At 42.5% G+C, this 26,434-nt stretch overlaps 1 protein-coding gene across 1 annotated transcript in view; it reads left to right on the top strand.

The window, feature by feature from the left end:
• The window catches only part of B4GALT5 (beta-1,4-galactosyltransferase 5), a 175,087-nt gene that overhangs the window by 125,506 nt on the left and 23,147 nt on the right, over positions 1-26,434 (top strand). The window contains exons 2-4 of the mRNA XM_078650456.1: positions 15,847-15,981; positions 22,530-22,643; positions 24,523-24,644. Coding sequence (XP_078506582.1) covers positions 15,847-15,981; positions 22,530-22,643; positions 24,523-24,644 — 371 coding nt within the window. The remainder of the gene's footprint in view (positions 1-15,846; positions 15,982-22,529; positions 22,644-24,522; positions 24,645-26,434) is intronic.

The following is a 26,434-nucleotide window of genomic DNA, read 5'->3' on the forward strand; positions in this document are numbered from 1 at the left end:
CCAGCTTTTCCATCTGGAACTTCTCCGCCGATCCGCTCTCTTTGGTCGTCATTGTGGTTTTAGTCGTAGGGTGAGTTACTGTCTGTACGGTACGCGTTGGTTCGGATCCCACCGCTGCCACCAATGTTAGACGGGGACCTGGAGGGTCGGCCGAGCACAGTGATCGCACAGACAGGTAACTTCCCCCCCACAGATGGACACCACACAGAGATCAGGGTAACACCTTTTATAGGCACTTCTGGTAGTAGAGTGGTACGATACAAGGCGATCAGGACACGATGATCCTCTCAATTCTAGTCTCTAGTAAGGGAAGGGGGTAGCGGGACAGTCTTGGTACCCACGGGTACGGAGGTGTAACGGTGATAGCTCACAATCCTCGAGCTCGGTGTTCGGATGGGTCAGACCGCGGCAGCGCCGGCAGGTCCCGAAGAGGTCGTAGGTGGCAACGGGCCGCGGCAGCGCCAGCAGGTCCCAACGAGGATGAAGGTTACAACGGGCCGCGGCAGCGCCAGCAGGTCCCACGAGAATGCAGGTTGCAACGGGCCGCGGCAGCGCCAGCAGGTCCCACGAGGATGAAGGTTACAATGGGCCGCGGCAGCACCAGCAGGTCCCACGAGGATGAAGGTTGCAGAGGGCCGCGGCAGCGCCAGCAGGTCCCACGAGGATGAAGGTTGCAGAGGGCCGCGGCAGTGCCAGCAGGCAGGACAATAGTTCACAAGGCAGGGCTGTGGCAGCGCCAGCAGTCCGTCAAGGATGAGTTCGTCGCGGTGTCTCTCGACTCCAGGATACAACTGCCTTCCTGTCCTGGGGCGGCCTCAGTTATAGGTCTGGCGCCCTTTGATGTCCGGACCCTCGCTCTTGGAGGTCGGGAGGTCTGGGATGAGGGAGTCCAGACACCCAGCAGGGGGGTGGAGCCAGCGCCCGAGGAGGCTGGGGGTGCTCGGCACCTGGCGGGGAAGAGCCATCGACACTTCTTACTCCCATTGACCTGCCAAGTGGTCCGTTCACCTCCTGGGTGGAGGGTGGTGCCGGGATGTCGGGGCCAGGCCCAGGGTTGGGGTCGGGCTGAGGCCGCGCGGCCGCGTGGTGCCGTGTCCAAGATGGCGGCTGGGCCGGGCAATGGTGCTGACGGTGGCCCGGGCCCTGTCCTGCGGGGAGGGAGCGAGCCCTTCATGTGGCCTGTCCAACAGCTGTGTTGTGGCTTAAAGTGATATTGGAACACTTATCGGATTTCTCTGCTTGACCAAAACTGCTATAAAGTTGTCAATGGTTTGGCACCAAAGATGATAACATGTCAATAAATCTTACATTTTGGTATTCAACATCTTGGTGTTCCAGTTGACAGAATGGCAATAGTGCACAAAATAACTAATAATAGATAAATAAATAATTCGTATTTCTAAAGCCCAAACTACTAACCCTTACGGGTCTCTAGGCGCTGGGGGCCGTCGTGGAAATTAAGTGAGCAATTGGCCAGAGTCACATGGTGCTGAGCTGCCACCGGAGCCGGGGATCGAACCGTGAACCCTGTGCCCTGGCCGCTGCCCCACACCTCTCCTCCATATCCTTTCATGCTGCTTCACTTACCCTTGCTAAAGGGTATCATGGTGCACGGACTGGATGCATTCATGCCATTAAGGTCTACAGATGTCTTGTCTGACTTTGTTCATTATGGATGCTCATTGGAACCTTCTTAATGTATTTCATCCCCCTGCACTATATTGTGGGGATGAGGCCAGGCCAAAGGTGGTTCCTCTACAGCAAATTCTCTATGAAGTTTGTTTGCTTTGAATCTACTCCATTCTGGTGACTATTGTTATCATGATTAAAATATTCAATGTAATATTAGGAACAAAGCAATCATCTGGGATTCAGTCTGCAACTCCCTGTATAGGCACTCAGCTGATGCTTTTACAACACACAATCGACCGGGGATCTCCTTGAGAGAGGCAAAGCGAGACTTTTGTGGGTTTATGTGCTAAAAGCATTATTGACCGACTGCGCTAGTTATGCTCCTAAATCTGGTGAGGGATATTAGCTCGTATTATTGACCAGTTCCGCTGAGAATAACGCTACAAGGTTTCAGTCACTGGAATTTTCATAAGATTGAAAGGAAATTTTTCAAGAGGACCACACATTGGATCCTATATTTCAGTCTTCTGTTCCTTATGAGTTCCACCTCATTCCTTAGTACAACCAGATGACAACATTAGTGGGTTTTTTTGCCACAGTCTTTGAATGTTTGGTGTTTACCTGAAAGTTCTTTCACGATATCATGAGTCCTATCCTTGGTGTGGTCCACTGATCATCAGGCGTACCTAGTTCTTCACAAGGGTGCGGTGTGGTAACGGAGAAGAAGCAGGTGATTTTGTGCGCACAACTTCGCTGTGTGTTCTACAACTCTTAAGAGAGCTTAATGGACACTTCTTGGATTGTCATGTGAGTCAATTGTATGATTCCAAGTTAGTCAAATTCTTTGATTTCAGATGTTCTTCCCACCCCAGTGGCTGTTCAGGTCCTTACGGAGTCAGCTGCCATACAAGGCTTATATCCCATCCCTTGGAGGAAGCCTGTGATCACTGTCCCTTGACCAAGAGGAAGTTCAAGTTCTATACCTGATCTTATGCACGAGTATTTATTGGACCGGTGTCAGTGACAAATGTGGTAGCCCTTTTAATCCTTTCTTGAGTAGGCTCCCTGTGTACCCTGGTGGACAGTGCTTTGCACACATTTACTGTGTTAGCGGAGCTCTGTGGCCCCCCCGTACAGTCCATTCCTAATGCAATGAACCCGTAGTCGTCTGCAAGCGAGACTGTAAGATGTGCTTTTGACCTCCATGCATAGCAGTATAACGGGTTTTTTAGGAAACTTGTACTATTTTTAGAGCTCTCATTCATTGTTCCCTGGTAACCATATTTCCAATGCAGCAGAGTTACTATTGGTTATTATCTGTCAGTCTTCTTTTTCTGACATGGAAATTGGTGGCTACTTAATATTTCTTCACGAGTAAACTCAATGCAGTGTACTGTGTAAATAACCAACAAATGCAGATTTGAACATGCTACTTTGACCATCGGCTAGTTCCTCTTAATTCATTTATAAGTTGTTGTAGGTACACTTAGCAGGGGTGTTAGCATCTTCAGAGAGCATGTTGGTCTGGTAGTAATCAACAGTCTTGCAGGAAAGACACTGACACTTGCAGGAAGGCCTGGGAGATAACCTTTCACAATGCAGGAAGCCCTTGGAAGATCTTCCTGTGTGCCTTTCTCAATTGGCAACATGATGCAAATAATGCGGCTTCTACTTCCCTTATCTCCAGCTGCAATTGATACAAATTCTGCTATTTAAAAAAAAAAAGGACGAATAAACGCATCGCGGCCAGCTGTGTAAAGTTGGGCACATTTTTCTTCAATATCCGAAATCCAACTGCAAAAAGAACTTAGCATACAGAATGCATTTCAACATATTTTGCCAGTTTCTACTGCTGGGTTCAATTTTGCTTTTCCAAATGGATACTGAAACCGCAAAAAAAGACAATTCGCCGAAGATGGTGGCTAAAGAGTTCCACTGAGCATCTTAAGGTGTCCTTTAGAGATATACCACTGGCCCATGGTGCAGGTCTTGGAGGGACTGTTGTGGGTTAATGGATTTCGTGAATCGCTCTAGCATGGACTGCCACACGGCAGTTCTTCAATCAGTGAGAGACACTGAGAAGCATACGCAAGCATCCACATATGCTGCAGGTTATGGTGAAGGTTCCTGATTTTGTAATCTACATCGGCAAGTAGCTATCCTATCAGCCCAGCATACTACATTTTAAAATTTTGCTTGGTTGAAATAATAGATCTACATCAGAATTGAAAAACATGTATTCGATGCAGATATGCGTGTATTTTCAGAATAGATGACATTTGAGAAAAATGGTTGAATTCCCAAATTAAACTTTAAGCTGCTATTTGAGTGATAAATCATACGGCACTGGCGAGACATTACTCCTATTATTACCTTGATGACAGGGGCATTGCATTTTTCCATTCCTGCTGGCAATCCTTGCTTGATGCTCTGAGTAAATCACTGCTAACGATCTGGCCTGGGGTGGTCACTCATCTAATCTTGTCTAATGTCATGATTACAACACCGATAATATCAGTAGCTCGGGATCCCTTTTATTCAACATAAGTAACTCTTATCACAGAAAAGGTTGGAGTCCTTGGGTCTCTAGCTGAACCGCTTCTTTGTTCAGACAGATTTCTTTTCAATGCTCCAGATGTTTCCGCATTCTATTGCTCTCTACCATACTACACCCTTAAGTCTTCTAAGCAAGTTTTGTGAGCACAACCGGTGCAAAAGTATCTGGGGATGCACACAGAGGCGGTCGGACATTGCGGAACCCTTTATTGTGGTAGCTTCCCCTCACTACCGGCCACTTGTCATTTTGGCCAACATGAAATTTTGACCACATGTTTCACACATCTTATTAGGACTATGATGAAATAACCTCAGCCAATCAGAAGGCTTAGAATGGAGACACTATCTACTTTTGCCTTCATTTTAAGTTCAGTGAGCATGTGAAGTAGGGGCAATAAACAGTGTCAGGTGACACAGTGTGCCTGTCTGTGCTGGGTGACATCAGGAAGACTGGTGCAAATAGTGCCCATGCCAACATGCTGCCAATTTCCTCAGTATGATTCCTTTGCGCCACAATTGAAAGATGGTTCATTAATGGGGGTTAATGTTCTCTCCAGAGGGCATTAACTACTGTTAAATCTCTGAGCACTTGCAGTAATGCTGAATTAAAGAGCAGCATTACCGGGCAAGTGAACCAGATTTATTATTTTATATAGAGCAATCATTTTTTTATTGCGAGCTTTGAAAAACAGAAGAGGCATTCCTGAAATGTTATTAAATAGGTATATCCACAGGGCAGCCCCCCCCCCCTTGGTCTGCCATGGAACAGACCATAACAGTACTCCGTAGAAATTGGATTTAGTGGTCTGAGGTAAGATTTCCTCCAACTAAAACAGCCACACAGCTGCCAGTTGCATGTGGTGTCTGCTTGTGAATGCTGTGTTATATTAATACAATAAACTGAATTAAGGCGCGCTCGCGTAATTTGTTATGAATGGGAAGTCTGTGTCACAAAGTGAAACGGTACACCCTCATCAGAGACCTGCTTCCCAAGCACGTTTAAATTAGTCATTTCCTCTGCGTAGGCAGCAAGTCACATATTTAACCGCGAATAAAGAGATCCATAAATTATGTAAATGTTATAGATTATAATTAATTTTTTCCCGCTGTATCTCAGTATAAGCGCGTGCGTTCAGTTCCCACGGAACTGTACCAACCCCGGGCCCAGAGCCAGTGTGGCTAATGACGTCATCTCTTCAAAGCAGGAGAAAGCAAGCTTTTAGGCCTTCCACACGCGACAGAAAAATCATTTCTTGGACTGCTGCCCGCACTGGTTGTCCTCTGGACAGCTCGCAAGAGGAGATAGAGGGCTTTTGTGTGTAATTATTTTTATTTCTTCTGTTTTAGGTCTTCCATTTCCGAGGGGTCACTGAAGCGGACAGGCGTGCAAGTCCGCTCCTGTTATTTGTGCACTGGTTCTCTTTAGCTTGGAGCACACAGCGATAACGTGGGACTGCTGGAAAGATCACATGCCTGGGAGAACGCTCGATGGACCGGAATAAATCTCTGGGTCTTTGTGCTCATTTTTTCTTTATTAAAAAAAAAAAGTCCCTGCAAGAGTAATTTTTTTTTATCCGTCTAACGTTAACCAAGGCTTTTGATTTTACTAAAATTATAAATATTATTGCTTCTGGGGGACAGCTCCGTTCTTCCCTCCGTTTGTTATATTGTCATTGGCATTTTAAGTCTACCCACTAAAGAATGGAGCCAGCGGTAGGTCAGCTCCCTTCTGCCACTGGTTATCTTTATTCTTTCACAAGGAACACAACTGCACTCCTTTTTTTTTTTTTTAAAGTTTGATTTATTGAAGAAAATAAAGAGGGAGGGGAATGAGAGGGATACGAGTTACAATAAGTAGATGGATGAAATAAGCAATACAATAACAATTCCATGTAAAGTAAGCATAACAAGCATGAGGAATTATGAACATATCATGTGAGTACAAATGAAAAGTAAAATACATTATATTGAGACTTAATAATTATAGCAATCGGGTAATAAGAAAAACAGGTAATAAGAAAATCATGGGGGTTTGCGTACTTCAACTGTGCTAGAATCTGGATGCGGATGTGCAGGAGCAGAGGAAGAAAGATATGTTACCAAAGGAAGCCAAATCAGGTCACGTTTAATGGCTAGGGAGATGGGAGACACATAGTTGGTATCTAGACGGTGATGAAAACAGATCGCATTCCACCAAGATTGGTAGGAAATACTTGCAGCTTGTTTCCAGTTTGAAGTGATGGTATGAAAAGCTATAGCTATGAAAAGGTCGAGTAAAAGGTAGTGGTTGGGAGAATGAGGGAGCTCCGGAGAAAGGGAGCCTAGAAAAGCTTGCGAAGGGAAAAGGGGACCTGGAACTGGAATTTTTTTTGTATTTGCTTCCAAACTAGCTGCCAGAACTGGGAAGTAGAAGGGCAATCAAACAGCATACATACAACTGCACTCCTAAGTAGCTCCTTTACTGCCACATTCCACGATGGCAATGCAAACATTTTGAGACAAAAAAAAATGCTTTTGATTTTAGGCAATTTTTTAAGAATGCTGGTAAGGCCTAGTGGTTCCCCCAATAACAATGTTTTACAAAAGCTATAAGAAAACAGACGTATTGGCAAGGCCAAAAGACAGGCAGGCAGGCCAGGCCTATCGGGCTTGCCTGTTGAAATTATTCCCCTCAAGTTTGCTCTAGTGCAGTCGTTATTGAGCGTTAATAAGCCTTCATCCCTATATCCAACTGAGCTTAATCCTGTCTGCTTAACTGGAAACTTTAGCTAATTCTATCCCAGTGGTACATATTTAGGCCCCTTTTCATTTTTTGATGCAAATATACGATCCTTAATAAAAATGTAAGATAATGAGTTCCTGTAGTGGAATTTGTTGAGCTTTTACTCTGCCAGTCCAGTAGAAGCAGTTTCTTCTGTGGCTGTTTCTTCTAACACTTGGTCCATTGTCACAAGAACACCTCGTCCTTGTGGCAAGATGCTGCCTTGACTGAAGAGATGGGCTGTGCCACTTGGGCTATAGAGGTCAATATACCGCTGCTGGAAGCTGCTTTACTTTGCCTGGGCCTGTCTGGTTTAAGGAAGTAAATTTGACCGATTTCCCAAGTCTATCCCCATGGCTTCGCAAACATTTTCCAGTCTGCTCTGTGGTTGAGCGTAAGTCACAGAGCAAAATAGATTAACTTAGGAATCAATAATGTTGTTCTATTAGGAATTATGACTGATTCGTTTGAACTTTCCTAGCACTTTGATCTTTATAATTCACTGGATATGGGTTAATAATTCACTGAATGAGATTTGAACCTTCCTGGGACTGTCAGTTCTTTCCTAATGAGCTTGAGTTTGCATTTCTTCTAGCTTCTTATCTGCTATGGCGCCTTATAACAAGTAGAGCGCTCAGCATTTGATAGTCTTTCTTCTCCATGACCAATGTGTATATGTTGCTGTCTTCGGTTACGTGGCCGTCCATTTCTAAATTTTCTGTTGTCAGATCCAGCATGATATCCATACTTTAGGCCTTTTTGCCTTTCAATATTTATAACTACCGAAACTCCTACCTGTGGTTAACATTTTTCATTCCAAAACTTATACAATTCATCATTCAGGATAACGATTTATATAGAACAATCTTTGTGCTCGAGTACTACTTTGTTCGTTCACTAATAAACGTATTTTTTTTTTTGTTTTTTAGTAGTGCTTCATGTAGTTCTTTTTTGTATTTAAGTTATAACCAATGAGTTCCTGTAGTGGAATTTGTTGAGCTTTTGCTCTGCTAATCCAATAGAAGCAGTATTCTTCTGTGTCTGTTTCTACTACCACTTGGTCCATTGTCACAAGAACACCTCGTCCCTGTGGCAAGATGCTGTAATGCTGCCTTAGCTGAAGAGATGGGCTGTGCCACTTGGGCTATAGAGGTCAATATATACCGCTGCTGGAAGCTGCTTTACTTTGCCTGGACCAATCTGATTTAAGGAAGTAAATTTGACCGATTTCCCAAGTCTATCCCAACGGCTTTGCAAACATTTTCCAATCTGCTCTGTGGGTGCGCGTAAGTGACAGAGCAGAATAGGTTCACTTAGGCATCAATAACATTGTTCTACTAGGCATTATAACCGATTATGTTGAACTTTCCTAGCACTTTGATCTTTATAATTCACTTGAAGGTTTAATAATTTGCTGAAAGAGATTTGAATCTTCTTAGTACTGTAATTTCTTTCCTAATGAGCTTGAGTTTGCAGTTCTTCTATTTCTTATCTGCTGTGACGCATATAACATGGAGAGGGCTCAGCGTTTCAAAGTCTAACATAGCATACGTTGTATTACAGCTGCATATGGATTATTTTTTACAGCCTCACTTGTGTTAACACGAATGTCCTGGCTCAGAATCTTGTGTGATGCTTAGCAGAGTTTCAATGTTTTTCTCCTCTGTTCTAGCTTTTAGTTTTAGGGCAATTGTCAATTGTGTACAAAAGCTTGAAAACCTTTGTAAGCAGCAAAATTGAAATGAATTATTTCTTGATTATTCTGCTCTGTGGAGTCAAGTAGGTGAGCAGTACCTTAATAACGAGCAACGTTGGAGTACTCTTCGCAACATCAATGGTTCATAGTCAATACGATCTAGAAGCGTCTATAGCTTTATGGAATATAGAGTTATGAATATGTGGACTGTGTATAGAGGGTTCAAGTAGCTCATATGCTCTGGAATAAAGGTAAGGTTCAATGATGCAAGAACCAGTATTGAGAGATTCAATGAGTGGTGACAATTTTCTAGAGGTTGTTGACATACTGTTGAAGCCACAGCAGCAGTCAGGATGCAGAGACAAGCTGCTAACCTAGGACACCCAGTCTACAAACCGAATTCATTGCAAACTGCATGCTGCCACGTATACACTCTGGTACGTGCTTGTAGATGTAGGAGTCCCCTTCTTTGTGCAATAGGACATCAACACAGGATGACCGCAGCAGCAACAAGAGATGATCCACTGGTGAAATGCGGAGCTGGGGGCAAGCAACTAGGTGCTCCTAAACACCTCAAGCGTCCGCGGATGCTTTTAGACTTTAAATACCCAAGTAAAATCCCTGCATAGGTAGGAACTTCTTTTTGGAGACTCTCTGTTGCAACCTACGTCACTGCACCCTGAAAAACAGAGGATTAATGCCGGATGCACAAGGAAAACAACTTCACCATGAAAAGCAACAGTCTTGTAGCATGGCGCCCGTTGTCTTCCCCAAATGTATCCCCTCAAACTTATACCCATGCTTGTGATTACATAACTTAATTCTTAATAATGGTAGACGAAGAACACTTAATACTAGAATGGAGAGGAATGGGGGAAAGATCAGGATTGAATAGGACACAATCTTAAGAACATTGTGGCTCAGCTGTTGGTTCAACACATTGATGTATCTTATTGAAAAGTTAGACATTGGACAAAGTGTCAAGCATGAGTTTAACAGAACAATGAATATTGGGGTGCAGCAGCAACAACCAAGCAACTCTTGCGTAAGTGATATGAAGTAGCTTAAAATGTTCCTGGGAAGACATCTGTGAAAGGATAAATGAATATCTGCATGCATACAAATCCTTCATGTCACCCCATCGAAGTGGGCATTTTATCACTGATGATCGACACATGCAAATGTGTAATAAAGAGGCATCAGAGAGAAAATGGAGGCTGACCAACAATTAAGGATTTCCTTGAAAATTGATTTGTCTTTTGACCCTTCCTCCACTTGCGTTTGTTCATTATACTTGAAACTTTACTGTTATGTGGTGTTGTAGGTAGATACTTAAAAAGGCAATAAGGCTATACGACAGTTGCACTCGTATATCAAGGATAATATATGTCCAGGTAATAGACGCTCCTGATTTTATGTGCTAACAAGTTGTAGGGGAGAGGTGTGGCGCCGCGGCCAGGGCGACTGACGCTGGAATCTGGGGACCACGGTTCGATCCCCGGCTCCGGCGGCAGGGTAGCCCAGCACCATGTGACTCTGGGCAATAGCTTGCTTAATCTTCCCGACGGCCCCCAGCGCCTAGAGACCCTTACGGGTGATTGTGCGCTTTACAAATGTGGACTTTACTTTAGGTAGATAGTTAATCTATGGACCCCTTGGAATAATAGGGCAGCATTGTTTGTTTATTTATTTATTTAAAGAGTTTTATATAGCGCTGGCTAGACCCGAAGGTATCAGAGCGCTTTACACGAGAATCAACAATGTAACAGAAAAAGATCAACAATTACACAATACATCAAAAATAGGCTTAAGTTAAGTTGAATGCATGGGTCAACAAACACAGAGACATGTTGACTGACTCATCGATGAAACATAAAAAAAACCCATAAAAGATGGTCCTATTAATAAATTTAAAAAACGTGGCTGTAGTTATCTGAATCTAGCTATTTTGCTTAACGGTGTTTTGTTTAACTACTTTACTAGAGTGCGTTCCCATTGACTATTGACTTCTGCACTTTTGTGTTGCAAGGAGCCAGAGTATCATTGGCAGTCACTTTTAGTTAATTAATAGCCTCATGTGTGCACAATGACAGCATAACCTACCTGGCCCCAGTACAAGGGAGTACCATCCACCGCGCGTCCCTAAAGCGTACCTTTGTACCAGGATGACCGTGTGTGACCAGGTGCAGGAGGAATTCCAGATATGAGAGTGGCATATTTCTTGAACAAATATTAGTGTCACCACAAAGGATCTTTGTTTTGTAAATACGTATATAAAGCGCAGAACTAACTCCTCCCCCTCCACCCACGTCCCGCCCTGATCTGGGGGGCTAGAGAGTATTTTGTGAAAAGGCATTTTCTCGTTTGTAGCATGAAAGTTTACTTGCAGGTAGCTCTATTGTCTCCATGCTAACTTTTTACTCAATGGTTATGTTACATGCAGTTGTGTAGAGCTTACTAGCGTATATATGGCTCCATAGCGCTATTGGACTCTGTTTCAAGTTTGTGTTGACAATGTATTTGATTGTATTTCTCAACGTTTAAGGATATTGCAGCAGAATAGGCTTATGTATTGTTTAGTGATTGATTGTATTGGTCAGTGCTTGATTTGAACGTTGTGTGTAGCTTTATGTTCATGGAAGTGTGTACTGAAAGACTTAACTGTTTGTTCTGCTGCAGTCTACGGTTGTCCATTGCGCAGCTTTAGGGGGCTGTTCTGTTTGGGCATCCTTGCACGTTATGGTGTGCGTATTACCTTAGATTTGGGGAGGTTTAAAGCAAATGAACAGCAGCCCAAAGTCCAGGTATGAGTTTGTAGAGGACAGCTGAGAGCTAGAGCTGATCAACTTCCATTATGTTCCCTAAAAGCAATGCTTAATTTGAGCTGGTGGTATCCTGTGCTCAGCACCGTTCACTTCATTGTAAACACCAGCGCTTGTGACAGTCTGCCAGAAGGTGGCGCTGTCTGGCTAATTTAGAGAGGACCACAACAACAGTTAATTATTAAATCAATATACATTAAACATTTTTTATGTATATATTGAATTTATTATTACTACCGGCTGCCCAAGCCATTCTTATAGCTTTGGGGCCTGAATAGCCTGAATTGTCACACTCGGAGGAGTCTTATGGTTAGTAGTTGTGTTGGTACTGTCACTGGCAGCGCTGGCAGGGGCGATGGGTGATGCTAGCTGTGGTGGCCTCCTGATGAGAGCCCTGGTGCTTCTGTTTTTTGTACAAATTAAGCACTGCCCAAAAGTGACTCGACAGTTAAGAAGGCTGGTGTTTTTGGATAGCTAATGACACATCTGTAACTGCGTCACTTGATGTTTGTGTGAATGTTGGGCTGATACTCAATTTATGTGGCATTTGTATGGTGTATACCTGGCCAAAAAACCGAGCTCTGTGTGGATGCAAAGACACAGTAACACATTGCAGCTCCACAGCTGCTCACTACAAGGTTAGCATTAGGGCTGCTTTATCTCACTGAACCAGTGAGGCCTGTTGCTTCTCTAAAGTGGGAGTAGTTCCAGAAGGGTGAATCTGGGGATAGAGAGGTGCTCTCCACAAACAAATCAAGTTGTAGGACTATGTAGTAAGTCAGTCAGATTGCTGAGCAACAAGCTTTTCCCTGGCAGTGTAGTGATGCACTCTCAAGCAAGGGCGTCCTGAGCCCCCACTTTAGGTAATAGCCCTCACTGATGTGTTTCAAGCCCTACAGGTTTCTAAGTGCGCGCGCCTGCAGTCTACACAGGATCTGGATGGCCCTGGATTGAGTGAAAGAAACAACTCTGGCCTTTGAAAAACCCAGGAGTTAAGGAATCATTGAACCTGCCATGCAGTGATGCGCAGTTTAGAGCAGTATTATTGTGTGTAGGCATCCGGAAAGGATATGTGATACCGGAGGCTGTGTGTGTGCGCTCTTCTGCGAAACAGGGAAATAATACCTCCAAAACTCATAATTAGGCCCTCAATGTGTGAGGGTGTGTGATGTTAAACCACATGCATCACACTGAAAGTGCACATGCTGGGAATGTGGGTTTACTGGAATTTTTATTACACAACATTGCATTTATATAGCGCTTAGTACCCCAGAGAAGGTGTCCACCATACGGAAACACACAGCCTCGGCGTACCTCCATCAACCCACAGGATTCGAGAGAGCTGAGGGGTGACACCAGGCAGGGATTAAGGGAGGGCATTTTGTGGGAAGCGGAGGTGGTGGTGCTTAATTCCTACTACCTCGTGGTACATCTAGTCAGCACAATCTTAATCTTAACTAAAGACATTCACAAACAAGGCCCAGGACTTGACTGTATTCGGATCCTAAATGCCACCAACACAATCTAATCAATCATAAAAAACATACTTCCATTTATATAAACAACGTCACCCAGACACAACCTTTGGCCCACCCAGTCATGGTAGAAGAGGCCATGGAGACCGCTACATCAAGCCACATAAACTGGAATGAATAGCGGCGCAGATTCTGGGGACTGAATGACAGATGAGGGCAATGATATTCACCCGTTACGTGCTCGTTACGGAACCGTTCCGTCACGAGCCTCGGGGCGGTTGTGCTGGTGACGGAACGGTTCCGTCATGGCCCACTCGCCGCGCCTGCGCTGAGCGTTCTAAAGAGCGGGCGGGGCCGTGACGGAACCGTTCCGTCACAAGCACAGCTCACCCGAGGGCCGTGACGGAGCGGTTCCGTTATGAGTACGGGAGCGCCGCGTGGCCCCGCCTCCCCCTTAGCGCTGCGGCGGAATAGACGCTGCAGCTAAGGGGTTAAAGGACTGCTCTTCAATCAGAGGGCTAACAACACTGAGCGTGGCTGGGCACGCGCTGCATCGGCGCGGCACGCGCTGTCGAGGAACATGCCTCTGTGCCACTGCAAGCCGATGCCAGGGAACAGCGCAAGCTCAGGAGACCGTGCCAGGGCACTAGGCCAAGCTGCAAGCACCTCACACCCACTTCAGCGGGTACGGCCCTAGGTATGTGTAGCAACACACAAACTACTGCAGTCACGCCTTGGCATGGCATGACTACAGAATGGTACAACATGCCTATGGATTCTGGAAGTAATGCACATCTTATTACTGTTACAGCACGCCAGGTCATGTATGGGGATTGTAACCTGTGCATTCTCAATTTAAAGCATGATGCGCCATGAGGATACCTCTGCATCTTACTACACTACATGTGTTTTGCAACATACAGAGTTACAGCACGGCACGCCATGGCTGTGGTATACACTTTGTTTACTGTGCATGGGTTCTGTAACACACAGTCGCAGCCGGGAGTGTCATGCCAGTGGGATCTGACGCACACCTTACTCCTGCATATGCGTTGTGTAGCGCACACATTATGGCAATCACATACTAGGACCATGTCTACATGCATCAAATGGCTGCTGTCAAATATGGACTATCAGTTTTGTAACGCACTATGTGTACGAAAGCCACAGCGCGCAGACTATCAGTGTTACAGCACATTATGTGCACTCCTGTCCGAGCTAACGTGCATCCGGCCTTGTACCTTACACGCTATGGTAGCTGCAGTGCTAACACCGCATACGAATATTAAAGCTAGGTAAAGAAACAAACGGCTGTCTATGTGAAGGCTCCCTGGTCTAAGATACAGTCCTCTTTTCAGTTTACCTAGCTGGAAGAGACATCTCAAATGGAAGAATAGCCCCAAAAACAGTTCACTACTCCAGTATTTCAAATACAGAATGCATAAACATTACAGTGAATGCCAACAATTGGGCCTAACGAGTGATGATCTGCGTTCTCCCCAGTAACACACGGGGTTCCTCAAGGCTCGGCAATCAGCCCTATCCTATTTAATCTTTATTTAAAACCTCTGGTCTCCCTGATTAATTCATATAAGATTGATACGATTAATTATGCGGATGACACTCAACTGATCCTCTCCTTTGAGGGGGTGGATTCAATATCGGTTGCGACCTTCCATGAGTGTTTTCGGGATGTTGCTGGCTGGCTGCAGGTTAATTCCCTGCAATTTAACACTGGCAAAACGGAACTGCTCCTCTATGCTGGGAGCAAGATTCCACACCGTTTTCCGGTTAATCTCTGGCCCCCTGAAATAGCCACTAAGGTTTCTCTTGTTAAAACAGTGCGTAACCTAGGGGTTATGCTGGACAGCAAGTTGACTATGGAGGCCCAGGTTGCAAAAACTGTATCCTCCTGCTTTGCCCTGATTAGGTATCTTCGTAAGATTATGCCACTTCTTCCTTCCTCTGCTCGGGCTCTGGTGGCCAGATGTACCATCCTGAGTAGACTCAATTATTGTAACACACTTTTGCTCGAGTCTCCCAGTTCACTGCTTGATAGGCTTCAAAGAGTCCAGTCCGCCCAAATGTTAAAACCGCCACTGGCTCGGAACAAAATTAACCTGTTGACTATCTGGCTTCTCTCTGCTGATGACTGATACTTTCAGGAAAACATTTTAGAAGAGCTGAAAAGCAATATTTCGTTTTTACAGTTTAAATAACAGTTTTAGTTTTGCTCCTTCATCTACTTTTCACGTTCTCTGTTACCTCTGGTAGACACGTCGTGACGTTAGAACAGCTGTAATAACTTAATTCAGCTGGTCGTGGTTTCTTATTACAGAAAACTAGTAATATCAAAACTAGACTGCAATAAGATAATGTAAGGAGCATATATATATATATATATACAGGTATTGCAAGCTCCCGTGTATTGCATTGTACTACAACCATATTTCAGTTTGCTTATGAAGGTTTGAGAATTGGTCGTTTCCCCTCTAAACTGGAGACTGTTTTTGAAACTTAAATTTCGTCTTTTTTATTTTTAGGCATCAATTAATTATTGGTCGCTGCAGGATGTTATTTAATGTTGCTAATATTCCCTTCCTGCTATTTACCATGGTTATTCTTTTGGTCTTTTTCCATCTTCTTATCGCTGTTATCTTGTAATTACGGCATTTTATTAAGTATTGTACGATTTCTTTAAATTGGTAAGGCGCTTTGGTTAAAAGCGCTATACTAAGTTCCAATAAACAGTTTCTTTATTGTCTGAAGTCGTTGAATGCAGTAGATTTAAGGCACCACTACAGTATCTACCTACCTGAACAAAGTGCCAATGTAAAGCATCTTTTCATTTCAAGTGAGACCCTAGGGAAATGGCTGATTTTCCAATGTCTTGTGTTTTTGCAGCGACCACCTACCTCTTCATGGTCCAGGCACAAGGCATCATGATCCGGGAGAACATGAGGACCATTGGGGCTCAGATGTTCGAACAAGTGGTCCGAGGCACTTACGCCAGGAGGAATAACAGCACGAATGACACAGGTATGTCAATTTTTACAGTTCACTCACTTGTGACCCAACATCCATTGGAAACCTAGACCATTCTGGTTAATATTTTTGGATTCTGGAATAAGACCTCAATAAATGACTTCTGATGATTTTGTTACTGATTATACATTTAAACTGCTATGTATTCGTTACTTCAAAATCGTATCCGCTACATCCCACGGGTGGGGCGCAAGCTGGACAGAACCTGTCTGTGATTGTTGAACACCTTTGAGAGATTTAATCTGATGTTGCTTTTCACTCATTTCATTATTCAGGGATTGGTTTTGAGTTGTTGAGAAAAAGATGAAAAATGTGTCATTGTAGGAAGTGGGTGGTGTGATGTATCGGATGGCAGTGGGAGAAGGGGAGGCATGGGCAAGGCTGTGGAATATCATAGGTGGGCTTGTTTCCTACTCCATGTTCTAGAAGATGTCGGGCATTTATTATTGACAAAGACATTAAAGGGGTTGTCAGCGCCCTCTTGTAGGCAGATAATCAGAGCTTTAATAGTACAGCCTCTTGGAAAGTCTACAGGTCACAGTAAGGCCCACCTCCTCACATTAGGACTGGTGCATATCAGACTAGGGTGAGCTGGAGTGTGCTAGGGATGTTATTAAGTGGACATGATTCGTTTGAAATTTGAGAAGAAAGGTTACAGATAAGTGCTTACATTCCAGAAAGCCCAGAACCTTGAAGGGGCATGTCTGTAAATTACCACTGTTAAGAAGGTGGTTTTAATATTCCCAACATCTTCCATATCTGCCAGCAGAACTCAGTGTTGGGTCCACAGCCTTCCAGCTCCTTCAACAGTCCTTTGTACTGGCAGGGTATTAGGTGGCATGGTTCTTTGGACCATCCTTGTAGAAAGTGTGATTTCATCAGGTATACCTTATGGGTATAGCATCTGGGCGCCTCTTTCAGGGAAAGTTGTGAAAAAACAATAGGGGAGAGGATGTGGCCTAATGGCTAGGGCGCTCAACCTCGAAGCTGGGGAACCAGGTTCGAGTCTCAGCAGGGATGCTCACCATCCTGTGATTCTGGGAAAACCACCTAATCTCCCTGTCCCTAACAAAAAATGAATGTGTTCGTTTGTAACGCAACTGGTGCTCATGTAAAGCGCTCTGATACCCTCTGGTCTATTTTGTGCTTTGTAAAACTACCCCCCTTCCCTCTCCCCCCCCCAAAAAAAGCCTTTTTTCATGGAGTGATGGAGCACTCCAGGAACATTCATAATCCTTTCATCTGTCCTGCATGCTAGATTCCACCCTCAAGCATATCAAACAAGAAGTTTGCTATTAAATACATTGACTAATTTTAGCTCCAGGAGGCTGGCTGTACGCACGATCAAGCATATCATTGGGAGAAATGATTTCAGATCCCGTGTTCTCTGTACCTAAAACATGCTGCTTGACCTATACCAGTGCACTTGCACTGCCAAAATTCTTCTTGGTGTATTTTTGAACTGGGGATGGTCACCCCCGTGCTAGTAGACTCGCATGCACAATGGTAAAACAATGGGCATTTTATTTGTTCTGGCTTGGGTGGACAGTAGGTGCAGCAGGCAAGGAAGCATTGAATTGAGTCAAGCCAGTACTTATTTGCTTCTCTCCACACTACTCCCAAATTGGTAGTGTTTGCAATAGCATAGGTGGTTACTACAATGAAGGTAGAATGTAACCTCCATTGCTGGATTGCCTGTTTTGTATAATTTGGAACCTATTTTTTTGTTCACACCTCACTTGCTAGTTCATCAATCTCCCCCAATAAGCACTGATCAGGAGCCCAAGTCCGGTTGAAGGCCCTAGTATTGACTTGTGATAGGGGGCTGAAACATGTTGGTCTGTTCCCCAGGTAGAAGTATTCATCTTTGATTTTAATCCTAATGAATGGCGACCAGAATAATCTTAGCCATGAAGTAGTTGTACTCTACTTTTTCTGGTCTCTCATGCCTTCCTACAGGGCGGCGTACACTGAGATCGTGTTTTCAGCCACAGAAGTACATTGTTCTGTTGGAAGTGCACCCTTATCTATAAAGTTGAACCGACTCGTGCAACAACTATTGGCAAAAGTGAAAAGTGGGATCCATGATGGAGCAGGTCAATTCGGGATGGGTCAGGGATCACTATCCTTTTTAAATTAGAAAGTTGACACGTTTCTTCTGTATTACCATCCACCACTTGTCGATCACAGTGACATAAGGTGATCTAACAAGCTCTGGTTCTGGTTTTTCTTTTGCTACTGTTTTGTTTCGACAATGTTATTACTTCCCCTGTTTCAAAGAAAGAACTATTTTGTAGCCCGCAAGTGTGTTCATTACACACGCGCAGTAGCTGTTTCTTCCACTTCGAAGGTTAATGGAGGTAATGGAAAGGGGAATGAAGATCCCTCCTTATTACCATTGGGCATCAATGCATTATTTGCTCCTGATGTGTACTTTACATGAACCTCATACACTTAAATCGAACTGAATTGGCTTAAGTGAGGGCATAGGCAGAACCCCAAGAAAGAAACTTATCACCGGATAATTGCAAGTGCGGCTCCATGTGCGTTATGTGTAACTTTACAATGGATTGGGATATATAACCAATCTCAGATGCATGTTTAATTATTTACTCAGTCCTCTGCTATGATTGGGGGATAGAAATAAGAATTAAGACTAATAATATACCCCAAACATTGAATGTTCATGATGTCCTACTATAGTGGATATTTAGGCGCTCTCAATTCTAAGTTTGGAGTAGTTTTTCCTCAATCCCCAGTAGACATGCTTGGAAAAATAACAAGATCGCTAACTCCCACCCAGGAATATGTGAGTGGATCAGTGTTGGAATGAATTCAGACTGTATTGGTTTTGTCGTGAAGAATGCTGTGGGTCATTATTCGAGGGCAGAAACAACAGAGATGTAAAGAAACATAAATTAATTGAATGTTTGTCCGTATGGCGCTTTATAGTGTAGTAGCCCCTTACTTAGATTCCCAGATTGTGTTGGAGTGTTCTGTTTAGGGCAACAAAGTGGGCATGGCTAAGTTATGGTATTCATTAGTACAAGTAAAGGTAGAATTAACTTGGTACTGTATTTTTATCTGAAAGATTCTTTAGTACTGAACATTTTGAATGGAACTGGTTTACATTGCAATATGCAGGGAAAAAAAAAAAAAAATTTTTTTTAAGTTGTTTGCTTTCTTGATTATCTTCCAAAAATATAGTTGTTCTTTACTTATGACCACTTAGACACTTAGAGAAACCGCTGATATAAAAAAGCAAAACAATCCGTTTTGTGCCAATAAACTAGGGGCACTTTAAGATGTTTTGTGCCACTTGCACACCTGCAGTGAAACGCTGTCTGCAGGGTCCATATGAAATTAACAAGATGAAGCATTAATGTGATTACCTCTAAATCGGATTTTTTGCTTTAGGATTTCAGTAAGCTTCTCCGTGCATGAAGAGAAAGTCTTAGATGCTGTTTGTTGACGTAATTTCTAATTGGCTTTGCCTCTAATTTTTTAAGTTACTTTTCCCATCTAATTTTTCTTACCTCCCTTTAATTTTTCCCTTCTTTATTTCCCCCTGCATTGCTTCAGTATATTGCTCACCTACTCTTCCTTGTTCATTCTCTTGCACAGTTCCTCTTCTTTCTCACTTGTTCATTCATTCTTGCGCGATCATTTGCTTTTGCACGCTATCTCTTGCTTGTCTCTCACACATTCTTTTTTGTATCTGTCGCACTCCATATAGCTTTCCTCACCTGCACTTTCTCTATGGCCTTCTCCATCTCCATATTTTGCTTCTTCCTTGTTCACTCATTCTCTTCACTTTGCTTTTGGTCAATTCCACTTCTTTCTTCCGTTCTCTATTATATCCTCCCTCTCGCGGTCCTTTGTCATCCCTTGCTGTCTCCCTCTGGCTCTCTACTTCTCTTTTGCTCTGTCCATCTTACCCATCCATTCTCTCTTGCTTCTCTTCACTTACTTTTTCTTCAAAGCCTCCATTTCCTCTTCTTTTTTGCTCTTTCATTCTTTTTTGCCTCCCCCTTGCCTTGCTTACTGTCTTTTCTCTCTCCCGCTCCTTTATCTTGATCCACTTCTTTCAACTTATTTCTAGATTTCAATAATTTTTGTATAATCACTGACGGCTCCTTTTCTATTCCTCTAATCAGTCTTTTCTTGTTTGCATCTATTGACTGCAGTGTTGTTTTCATGAAAAATTCATGTAATCTCCTGGACTAATCTTTTCAAAGTGATTTATGCAGTAAGGGCTGCTCAATAAATTAATTTGCTGACTAATTACCTTAACAATGAGAGGTAATGTGAGGTTAATCTCTCTACCAAGTAACCTGGCAGGGAGTCTCTGTTTTGCATCTCATTTGTAAAGGTGTTTCTCATGCCCAAGCCATAAATATTTCACAATCGCCAGATCTAGCCTTGAACATTAGGTTCCATTTAGTTATCTGGTAATTACCTTCGGTACTGTTTAATTACTGATGGCTCTTATTTTGCAAACAAAGTCTCAATAAATCTTGTGTATTGTTGGAGCGGCTGGTTATGGCTACAGTGTGAGTGAGGTATTGTGGCCATGACCAAGGAAATTTTCATGAAGTTGTTTTTGCAACTATTATCCTTAACAAACCTCCCCCTAAACCTCAACCATGAGTGTGTGTCTTGCCAAATACCAAACATGGCGTCTGTGGCTGTAGCTCCTGCAGTTATTGCTGGAGTGCGACAGAACAGAATTGAGTTGTGGTTCCCCAGACTGCTGCAGTGATAGGTCCATCCTCTCCTTCATAAATGATTCACTGGGGCAAGGCTTGAGCTAAAAGAAAAAATGGGTGCCATGTCTACAGCCTTTTTATGGCCTGTTTAATGCATCAATCAAACTGGTACCTGTGTCTTGTGGGCTGTACGGTGAATTGAGTAAAGAAAATAGGTGGTTATAATCTTCACAATTTCACAGACCTGAAAACGCCATCCTGAATGCACACCACTGATGTCAAATTTGTTGGCAAGGTACCATGGCCATGACGTTGTCTTGGGTTGGCCTTGAGCTGTATTAAATTGATAGCTTTGATTGGATTCTTTCTAGACCATCTAGTGCTTTCTGATTTTATGTGCCATTATCATCTTGCCAAGAGCAGAATACAATGTACCTCTGGTGCCACCACTCCACATGGACGCATGTCCACCAGGCTATGATTAGAGAGAAATGTAGCTGTCTAGATACACTCCTGGCTTGGCAATTCGGGCTGGAGTGTTCCCATTGGAGCAGGGCCAAGACTGATTTGCATATAGTTGGGTCCAAACTGAAGTGACATAGAGTGCAAAATAACGATTGATTGTGATGCGGCCTCAAGTGATTACCAGTGCCTGAGATAAATTCAAGCATTCCATCCATCACAGTTTCGTATACTAATTGTGCCGTGCTAAGTGGAACGTAAATGCCCATACGTAGATCCCGTGCACACTGTGTCACTGGATCCGAGCTGTATCCAGCTGATGAACCCATAACTAGGGTTGAAACCGGTCCTGGCTTGCTTGTGTTCTGGTTCAGGGAGGACGTGGCTTGTCAGTTTGGGCTGGACTGTTCCCATTGGAGCAGAGTCAAGACTGCTTTGCATGTAGCTGGGTTAAAACTGAGGTGGCACCGTGTGCAGAATAACAATGGATTGGGGTGCGGCCCGAGTGAGTACCAGTGGCCGAGATTATTTCAAGCATTTCACCCATCACTGTGATGTACGCAACTACACTTCTGAGGCAAAGGCGATTCTTTTTTGTGACACGTAACATCAAACGGCATTGTCACCGTAACTTTCCTGCCCAATCAAAAATGATGACATTAATAATAATTTACTACCGGTTTCAATCATGCACAAGGAAGAAATGGTATTATGTATATTCCTCCACCCTTTGTGATGGTTTCCATGGAAAATTAGTCTTCAAAGATGTCCATGAGTGATATGCCTTTGAAAACTAGATGGAACTTGGAGCTAGATACTGAACCAGACTTCTTCTGTTTTTAATTTGAATTCACAATATGGAGAGCGTCGTTATCTGTCATTTATCGTAAAAGGTTGGTTGGCATCCTTCCCTCCTGGATTTATGCTAGAAACCCTTGCAGTAACATGTCACGGCTCCCAATATTTATGGTTGAAGCTTTTTTCATATATACATTGCCATCCAATGCATAGTGAGGTGCTTTGGTGATGTACACTTTAGTATAAAATACAAATAATTAACTATAAAATATTTTATTTACATTGCCAAACTGCAGCAGTTTCTCATGTGCAATTGAGTAATACTGACATGGCTAGTCACAACAGTAAGTAGCAGCGTCCCCACTCGGATTTGAGTGACATAACTCTATGTGCATGGTCCCAATGTTTGTCATTGTTGTACTAGTAGTTATCAGACCATGTGTATTCCAACGTTTATCTTCAGGAGAAATTTTCTTTCTCCCACATATTTCAAATCCACTTAAAATGTACTTTTTAGTTTGATTTGTTGAGAATAATTGATAATGTAACAATCTTTTTTTCCCTTCACCCTAGATTATCCTTTTGATTACAACCATAATGAAACAGTTTTTCAGACTACAACTTTCCTTCCCGATGACTTCACATACCTTCCAAACCAAGTTTGTCCGGAGAAACTACCATCAATGAGTGAGTACCAGTTATTCCTGCACAGCGACCACAAAATACCTTTCGGGTTAAAATGTTACTCTATTATCCTCTCTCTGTTTCATGATTGGAAGAAAATTTCAATATTTACCTCTGAAAAATAAAATTTCCTGAAATGTTTCCCAGCATGCTGGGAACACATTTCTGAAAGTTTTCTCTAAACATAAAAGTATTTCTTCTTAAAGTTGGTGTTGTCGTAGATCACTGATATTAACCGCTGTATTTTGTTGTAATCTTCCTGTCCTGGATTACGGTCCTTATGATGTCATACAGCGTTGTAAATGAATTATTAAAACGTTTGATATTTTGTTTTTGAAGGAAGCGTATAGGATCAAATTTCCATCTAAATTGTCTTCTGGTTTGGACAGTTTTATGGTAGATAGAGGAATCTTTAAGTTGGTTTAAACCTCACACATTTGCGGAATGCTGAACTAAAACAAATTGCGAATACATAAAAAATCAGGCATGTCGGTGGTTTTTGTGATGCCCAGGTACACAACATCAAGGGGGCCCTTTTAGAATGAGGATCTCTTTCCAACTTTAAAACTATATGTTCTTCAGGTGAAGGGAAAACAATCCTTTATCCTGCATCTGATGCCATCTGGTGATGTAGGCCATTTAACTGCTTCGTCATTTATAAAGGTTGCAGGCTTGGATTAACATTTAAAAAAAAAAAAAAAATTCCCCCGAGTGCGGATATAGAGAATTGTGCACCATCCTGCCACTTTCCTTCTGATGTCCCTGCTCAGAATTGTCAATATTTATGGTTGTTGGTAAAATATTGGTTTACCAATGTAAAAGAAACAAAAAGAATAAAATGTTCGACAGAAATTTTCAGAAAAGTTCATAATGGACTCAATAGGCTTTCCCTGCAAAATCTGTAAATTACTACATGAAGGAATGTCTAAGGGCAAATCAGATTAGCAATTTGCACCTTACTCGGAGCAAGGAAGTCGTAATTCGTAATTGGGTGCTCCTAAAGTTGTTGTGGCTGTGTGATTCTGTATTTTCATTATTATCCCAGATTTTCAGAAACCTGTTAAATGTGGAACTTTAAATGTCTTTGAATATCATACGAGATATGTGTGTTATGTTTAACGTATGGATAAGTGCTGGAAAAAGCACCTTTTGAGAGGATCGCCATTTTAATATAACTAATTCTACCCCAAACATATTGGACCTACTTCCTTACCTGATTTTACTCCTATATAAATAGGTTTAATTAGTATTTTAGTTTACCATAGTTTTAAATAGGAGTAATGTTGTAGGCAAAATACATTGTGATGATGCAAATATTTGTTTTACCTAGTGGCTTGATGTACCATGCATGAGTTGTCATTACTACTTTGATAATGTTTTATTAGTGTTCAGGTGATGCAGTGAGTTACCTGTCTAAAATATCTGTATCTTAATGCTCAGTCAAAGGTATGGCTCTAAAGTTCCCGATTTCCCAAGCTCTGATAAATGGCCGGATTCTTGCTCATGACATATGTTCTAAAGATTTCCAGAGAATCTGTATTACAAGCAAAACTTCTCCCGTCTATGAATCCCACATCATTCAACTGGTAGACAACTGAAGTTAAAGTAACTTCTTGTTAACCGCTTAACTGCGGCGGCAATTCCGCCGCAGTGCCTCGGTTTAGCGGAGTGGGCGAGGCCGCGGCGGCCAACGGACGTTCGCAGCACTACGGAGGTAGTGCTCACGACGGCCGTTGCCCGACGAACGCACGCAAAGGGTTGAACCACTTGTTGTACATCATCAAAAAGTATTAGTGTAACAAATAGTTAAATGTAAGGTTTTTGAAGGGGACCCCACCAAAAACTGTGCTGAATAAATAATCCCATGTTTAATTGTCTACAGAGGGTCCAATTGATGTAAATATGAGTGAAGTCCGGATGGAAGATATCCTGCAACTTTTCAGTAAAGATTCCATCAAGCTAGGAGGCCACTGGAAGCCAAGCGATTGTGTACCTCGATGGAAGGTAAGCATATTCATGTCTAGTCATACCACTTCTTGTTTTCGAATTGAAGTATTGTTAATAAGTAGATATGTTGGGAAAAATGTTTAGTTTTTCAAGTTGAACACAGTCTTATTTTATGTGATCATCTAAAACACGTGGGAGCCTACTTGCCAAAGCCATTTTTTTAAGTATGTAAAGTAATACTAATTTACGTACTCGAGTGTAATTCACAACCCTCCAACCGGAGATCCCGGCTTCTCCTATATTTCCTGTATGAACATCTCTGCAATTGTGAATGAGATTTCCGCACACATTGGTATACTGTTTAGTAGTAAATGTGGGAGGAACAATGGGGAAGTAGTCTGAATACGGGAAATGCTGCGTAGGGGATGTGGAAGTGAAATTGTGGTTGGGGGAGGGACATACTAATACAAAACGCGCACCCACATTAGAGTAAGACAATTGCAGTTTTCAAAATGCACGTTTAAATCTACAATGGTAGTATTGCTGATGAAATAGTCTTACATGCACTCCCCCGAGCCTTGTAGTGAGTGAAACACCACACGTGGCCAACCACTGGTACTGCACCATAATACTTTGACAATCAATACAGGCAGACAGTAACACTAACACACTGGGAAACATACCAATATAATAATATTTGCAATTAAACTTTATTTAAATTAATTTTAATTATATTGTTTAATTTATAAACGAAAAATTGTTTTTTTTAAAAAATATAAATAACATGTAAAAAATATATTGTAAATGAAAACATTTAATTTATTATTTGGATTGTATGCAAATAAAATATAATTTGGATCTAAAAGTGTGAAACATTGAACGCTAATAATCCTGCATAGGAAGGGGAGGTAAAATTGCTGTGTCATTTTATTTAAAACATGTAAATAAAAGTTAACAAATTTAATTAGGGTAAAATATAGTAATAGTTCAAGTTGTCATGCTAATGTGTTGTCATTTGTTACTGTGTACGGATACCTCTATGGTATAGTGTTCTTATAGCACATGTGACATAGGTGAGTACGAATGCGTGTCTCATCAATTGTTGTATGAGTTTTGCCGGACATGCGTATGTTGCCTGACTTTTTACAGCCCGAATTATCTGTGCTGTCCTGTAATAGAACTCCCCCCCACCTCTCCCTCTGATGCAGACAGCGTTTGGGCATGTTGCTGAAAGCTGTGCTGAAACCCATCCTCCTTGAATACTTCTTACCTTCTAAGTTGTTGCTTTAGCTCTGGTACTGCTTCACTGGTATGAGCAGATTTTTGTCATCCCATCAATTATCACGCAAGCTTCCAAAATATTTATACATTAGTAAAAAAAAACAATAAAAAACTTACTGAAATAAAAAAAAACTACAGAGCTAAAATAGGATTTATAAATTTAGTTCAATAAACTTCCTAGTAGGTAGTATGTACTGACCAAATATTGGGTAAATCACATTATTTTACCGCATTTAGCCATTGCTATTTGCAGAAAACAGTAAGGCCTCAAAAATGTTATAACCGTCAGTATGAAGCACTATGTTTACATTAACCTATTTCTTTAAAAGCTATTAGTAAGGTTCACTGCAGATGACTTGAGTGCTCAGAGGGGGGAGGGTTACAGCAAGGCAGTGTTAGAAACCTGCCTAGTGTGCAATCAGCCAGGGAGAGCTAGATTGCCTTTAGTAGTATAGAGCGTGGGCCTACTTCCAGGCGAGATAGCGGCAAAATGGTAATCCAAACAATTCTTGAATGGCCCATGGTGGGAGATCAGATTCTCCACAGTGCTAGACTTTCATCTCTGT

The sequence above is a fragment of the Lissotriton helveticus genome, chromosome 7 (genome assembly GCF_964261635.1).
Source record: "Lissotriton helveticus chromosome 7, aLisHel1.1, whole genome shotgun sequence".
Taxonomy (NCBI): domain Eukaryota; kingdom Metazoa; phylum Chordata; class Amphibia; order Caudata; family Salamandridae; genus Lissotriton; species Lissotriton helveticus.